This window comes from Cyprinodon variegatus, unplaced genomic scaffold (genome assembly GCF_000732505.1).
Source record: "Cyprinodon variegatus isolate N-32 unplaced genomic scaffold, C_variegatus-1.0 Scaffold887, whole genome shotgun sequence".
NCBI classification, from domain to species: domain Eukaryota; kingdom Metazoa; phylum Chordata; class Actinopteri; order Cyprinodontiformes; family Cyprinodontidae; genus Cyprinodon; species Cyprinodon variegatus.
The window spans coordinates 76,509-82,767 of NW_015151340.1; the positions used below are offsets into that span (position 1 = coordinate 76,509).

Sequence of the window (6,259 nt, forward strand, 5' to 3'; positions counted from 1 at the left end):
CAACATATTTCAGTGCTTTTGCCAGATTTTTCGTACTAGCAGGGTCTGATCATTCATCCACAGAGGTAAACGTTCAAACCAAACATCGAATTGAATTAGAAATAAGATTAAAGTGACCCTGAACGCAGCACGGTTGTTGGTTTTAGACACACTGGTTCTCAGAAACAAACATTTACTGAATAATCTTCCTGCCCAGCATCCATCGGGTTAATAAAGAGAGGGCAGAGCAGTCATGATGGGAAATACAGCTTGGTAATGTCAGAGGTAAGAAAAAAATGAGATCAGATCACAAATGATGAATGATGGGTGTTCGCTTATTAAGCGCAGGATGTGAGTGGGCTCTTGGATGAAAGTTATCATTTAATAAATTAATCTAAAGTTTATTGATCTTATCGATCTAATCATGATTCATTGATAGGAGGACATTTTCTTAAAAACCTCTTCCATCAAGAGGATTTTTATGTGACATCAAAGGTTGAAGTTTTTTTTGTTTTGTTTTTTACCATAAGGAAGTTAAACAAAAAAGTTTTGCATCATTACTGTATATAAAAAAAACAAAAAAAGAAATATATTCTGACACATTATTAAATGTAATTGTAAGATATAAGAAATCAGGAACCTATATCTGAATAAAAAAGGGAAGCACATGTTATCTAACGAACAGAGATGTAAACATATAATTTAGAGATGCAGTATGTCGCTCTGACTTACAGTCAGGCTATTAGTTACCTTTTTTCCATATAAGGGGCCCTAACTGTGAGACACCTCTCTGTGTGATCCAACAATCAGGGGGGAGATGTTTTGTTGCTCTCTGGTTCTGGTTGGAATGTTAAAACTCGACCCCATGAAGTGAATAAATTCAATTCAGTTTATTTCTATAGCGCCAATTCACAACATCATGTCATCTCAAGGCACTTTACAGTTCGCCAGATCATCCAGTTAAATTGAGTCAAAGTTTTATCTAAGGAAAACCAGCTGATTGCATTGACTCACTGACCCAAATGCAATCCTCACACTAAGCATGCTTGTAGCGACAGTGGGGAGGAAATACTTCCTTTTAACAGAAGGAAACCTCCAGCAGAACCAGGCTCGGTGTGAGCGGCCATCTGCTGAGGCCGACTGGGGTTCAAGGAGACAGAAGCAATCGCTACAAGCATGCTTAGTGTGAGGGATTGCATTCAGGTCATTGAGTCGATGCAATCAGCTGGTTTTCCTTAGATAGAAAACTTTGAATCAATCTCACTGGATGATCTGGTGAACTGGAAAGTGCCTTGAGATGACATGTGTTGTGAATTGGTGCTATAGAAATAAACTGAATTGAAACAAAATTGTATGCACATCAATATATTAACATTAAAGTTTATATATACAGGATTCATGCTCTTTTCAGAACTACATTTTTTTTTATTATATGAGGTAAAGAGAAAACTATGTCTTGGCAAGTCATCTAGGAATCTTCAGTGAAATCAAAGATAAATTACTACTTAAATAATAGCTTAAAATTAATTTAATGTAGATATTAGTGTTTTATGCAGAGCATTTTTTTTGTAAAAGTAGGTAAGTAATGAGAATGGAGAAGATGTTCGCCCCAGAAATGTTGTCCTCTGCACCTTGATTTAGTCATCACAGATGTTTGCAGCAAAGTATAGTTTGTCTTTATTTAGAAAATCTGGATGTTGAGGTCGTTCCAGTAGGAACAGTGTAGATTAACTCTGAGTTTCTGGTGCCTTTCCGCTTTCGGCCACCCCTCAGTGTACATTGGTTATTGCCTGGACACCCTTATACAGATTTTTTGGTTATGCCTCTGGGCTGAGCCCCCCGCGTGTCCGCATCCTGGAGACGCCTCTGGCCGGCAGGGAGCGCGCAGGTGGAACAGGTCTTTATCTAAGGATGATATTAGAGAGTTTCTGAAACACCTGGAGACTCCAGGAACACCGCGTCCCTCAGCACAGCCTCACTCAGGCTACCTGACCGCCTTCATCTGCTGGAGCTCCGGCTGTCGGCTGCTCTCGGTTTGCGCTCGTGCTTCATCGACGATTCAAGGCGCGCGCCAGCAAGAAGAGGCAGAGGCGGCACGCGCATCCCCGGATCCAGATCAGAGCATCTGCAGTGGCCGAGCCGTCCGTCAGCAGAGCCGGACCCGCACCATGATCCCGCACCGCGTCTGATGGCGGCGATGCTTTGGTGAACAGATGCGCAGATCAGCGTGGCATCGCGTGAGGAGCCCGGACACCATGGAGCTGCTCCTTGTGATGACTCTCTTATTCCAGCAGGCTTTCTGCGGCTCTCCCAGCGTTCAGATCGGTAGGATCTGGCTTTCTGGCGTCTCGCCATCAGGTTTAGCGTTTGCTGCTCCTCCATGCATCTTAATGAGCCGCCTCCTCTGCATGCTCTCCTCTCCTTCCCATTCATCGCTCGCCCACTGTGGGCCTCTCTCCTGCCTGCCCTGATGCTGCTGTGGGGAAGGAGAGGCCTGACAGCCGCTCGGTCGACGCAGTCTGTGGTTTGTTCAAATATTTTGGAGATTTTCTCTCATTATCGCATCAGCATCACTGAGGGCGCCTGATGCTGAACACAAAAACACCCGATGGATGCTGAGCTTTATTTAACATCTTCTTAGACTTCAGAGGGTGTCCCCAATTATATATATATATATATATATATATATATATATATATATATATATATATATATATATACTGCAAAAGATTGAAATCTGAATATGTCTTTGTTCTTCATTTCAGAATGTAAGTGCCAATGGAACAAGACAATTACAGTTAAAATAGTGCATATTGTCTAATTATCTTATTTTAAGAGTAAAAATACAAATCATCCCATTTACATACTAAAATTAGGGGTCAATACACTTGATTCAAGACATTTTTACTTATTTCTAGATCATTTTTTGCAGTACATAGGCTATATATATATATATATGTTTTTTTTTATCGCCATAAGTAAATTCAATGTTATTCCTTTGTTGATTTATGTTAATTATTTTTTTTTATTCACCTTAATGTCCTATGATGTATTTCTTATTATTTTCCTGTTTTTTTCCCTCATTGCTAGTGGAGCTACATTCATCCTCCACCCCCCCACACTTTGAGCTAATCATGTTTGATCAGAAGTTTTTTGCCTGCTTTTTATTAATAGTGTGTATTTAAAGATGACAGAGCTGATCAATGTCAAAATGGACATTCATGGATATTTCTGATGAAACCTTTGGTGTTCGGTCAGATTGGGTCATTCTGACTGCATTTTTTCTCCACACATTTGATAAGAATCTGAGCTTAAGAGAATGTAATGATTGTTTAAAAAGAGCTTTTAGTAAATGCTAGACTAGTGATATAAAATGTATATTTTATAAAATTTTATAATTTTTTATAACCTTTATAACCTTTTTGGTATTGTTATGGTCAGTCGTTTTCTTGTAAATCAATTGTTGGCTATGTTTGAATTTGTCCTTGTTTATTGATTTATTGCATGATCCAAATATTGCCCAGAACAGACATAGGTACAAGCTAATCTCTCAGCCTAGTTGCCATGTTGTTGCATTATATTCATAAAATCAGAAACAGAATTATTGAACTCTTTGCTGTGTGGATCTTAACTGTACAGCGTTTATAGTTCATAGCTGCTGTCTGTCACCTTTATTTGAACATTTGCTCTTCTTCTCACTTGCTGTTGGATCCCTACTTTTCCTTTGAAAATGCAGACTTCTGGGTTTATAGGCTATAGAAATGTACTGTAGACTTACTCAATACTTTAACTCAATGCTTTGTTAATTACGTCTGTTCAGTTCCCTGTTAATACCAACAGTGAATCAGCCAATCACATGAAGCCAGCTCAGTGAATTCAGGCATGCTGTGCTGAAGATACTTGCTTAGGTTGAAGGCATCAGATGGAGGCAGGAGGAGGATGTCAGGGAATAATTGTTGGTGTCAGATGATGTTGTCTGAGTATTTTAGAAGCTGCTGATTCAGTGGGATTTAGAGGCAATCAAATTCAAACTCTCAGACGGCTGGTGGTGGTGGTGATGCTCTGATAGGGAAGATTATCGTAGCACAGTGTTCGCTCTTAAGGGCGGTTAAGGATGGTCTGAATACCAAAACATACTTAAGAACTGTGGTTTTCCATGTTGATCCCTATGAGAGCAGAGAATACCCATCTCTCATGACCAAATAGTTCATAACTTTGAATGCATTTCAAATTGGTTTCCTCAGTGAGCTCAATGTACTCCAGTCCACAGTGAGCAGGTTTTGGATGTGATTGAGCTGAAGATTCACATCATGGAAGTATAGATGGGCACCGTAATGCTATCATGGACCTAACAGTCTGAAGGAATGAGTCAGACGCTGTTAAAATTATGATAGAAAGAAGCAGGCACTTCTTGAGAGAAAGAAGGTGTTACCCAGTATCCAACAAAATGTCCAATACGTTTAGTTTCTTGTTTTGTACAAGTATCATCTAAACATTGACTCTACAATCTCAGGTCTAAGCATTGCCTTTTCTATTGTTTTAAAGTCATATTTAAATTTCAAATAATTCTGGCTTAAACATGTATATAAATGTACTCTTTATCAGATGCAAAATGTGTCGCAGAATTTAGAAAATTTCTATTTGAAAAGAGTCCTGTCTTAAAATATTTGATGGGGTTTCTTGTTATCTTCTGCAGGCCAGTTAGTTCCACGTCAGCCTGAACACCTAAATTCGGCCAATCATATATCAATATCATTTGTCAATCAATTTTTTTTGGTCATAGCATCTTGATTCACATGTCGCAGCATGTTTCCCACTCGGGAGAATTCAGAACTGCAACAGATGAAACAGCCGCTTCCCTACGACTTTAGGCTTTTAGATCCTTTGTTGGGATGTGATGTGGATAGTTTTTTTGGTGGTAGCATCTCCAGGTCCTGGTTCATTTAGAAGGAGCAATATGGGCATTATACCACTAATGGCAACGTTTTAGTGACATGAGGCTCATGCACTGCCATGGTTTGGTAATGGAAGACATTAAAGCTGGACACCCCACATGGTCCTCATGCCTTAGCTATGATCCCATTTCCATCCACTATCAGGGATCAAGTTAAGTAACAGGTATACCTTTAATTCTAACATTCGTTCTACAACCAAAAGGATCTGAATTTAATCGCTTTATTGTCCAACCCTTAGAACAGAACTCCAAACTGCAGAGATGAACGCACAACTCCAAATTGCACCAAATTAAAAAAGAACGAGCCAAAATTTACATTTTCATGTTATCTCTTGAGAACTAAAAGTAAATATCCCATTAACTGATGTTGGGGAAGATAAATAACTGCAGTGACTCAAACTGGCTTCTAATATTATTTTGCATCACCTAGCTCAAGCAGTCATTTCAGTTTCAGAAATGACTGCTTGATAAACTCCTGATGATCAGCACGCATTGACTGGTTTAGCGACACGTAGAAACGTTTGGAGTTTAGTGTGGATGATTACACATGACTGGATGTTCAATAGTAACCCCACAGAGCACTGGACCCAGGTTTAACTCTGCTCAGCTGACACGCTCGGCTGCCTCCTCCACATCCGTACATAAACTGATGAAGCTGATGAGGTGATGATATTTCTTCCTCCAAAGCAGGGCACCAATTTAGAGAAATCCAAGAGAATCGACAAGGAATGGAATATCCCAGTGGAGGTGAAAGCAGCTACATCACTATTAAAAATGATCTAAAGGGTTGTGAAGTTCATAGCGAGCTTAACTCTGACTCTGTGATGAAATTGCTTATTTTTTGTACCAACCTCGCTCAGGCGCACTTTAAGCAGTAAACATCTGACATTAAGCTGTTCAGCAGAGAGGTGCAGCACAGCTTCTCCTCTTTGAAACTGAATTACTTGGACAAACAGCTTCAAACCCAGATTTCATGGAGGGTTCTCTCTGTTCTGGGTTTTAGTTGTTAGTCAGAGGGAATGTGATGCAAGAAGAAAAGCAATAGTTGCTTTTAGGATGGGATCCAGCTCTCTCCTCAATATAAATCTGTTTATAAAACCAAATCCAAATGAAAACATTCTATTTCTCTGTTCTTTTGCTGCCTCTATTTCTCAGTTCCTGGAGCTACTAAGCACTGTGTAGTGTGGTCAGCTCATTTTATTTCATTTTCAGTGAAGGCCAGAATATTTGCTTACGCACAAAAAAATACAGTAGCAGAATTGAACAAGGCAAAAGTATTAAGCTACGTTCTATGATGACGCTTATAATCATTAAAGCTTGGAAAAG

The 6,259-nt window shown here is 39.5% G+C and overlaps 1 protein-coding gene across 5 annotated transcripts in view; it reads left to right on the forward strand.

The window, feature by feature from the left end:
- Positions 1-1,862: 1,862 nt before the first annotated feature.
- Positions 1,863-6,259, forward strand: part of LOC107099602 (glutamate receptor 2-like) — a 104,228-nt gene continuing 99,831 nt past the window's right edge. For 3 of the 5 annotated variants that reach the window (XM_015397802.1, XM_015397801.1, XM_015397803.1), the window contains exon 1: positions 1,863-2,304. In XM_015397802.1, the coding sequence (XP_015253288.1) occupies positions 2,193-2,304 (112 nt within the window). In that variant the 5' untranslated portion in view covers positions 1,863-2,192. The remainder of the gene's footprint in view (positions 2,305-6,259) is intronic. The other 2 variants (XR_001481968.1, XM_015397800.1) reach the window with 1 other exon arrangement.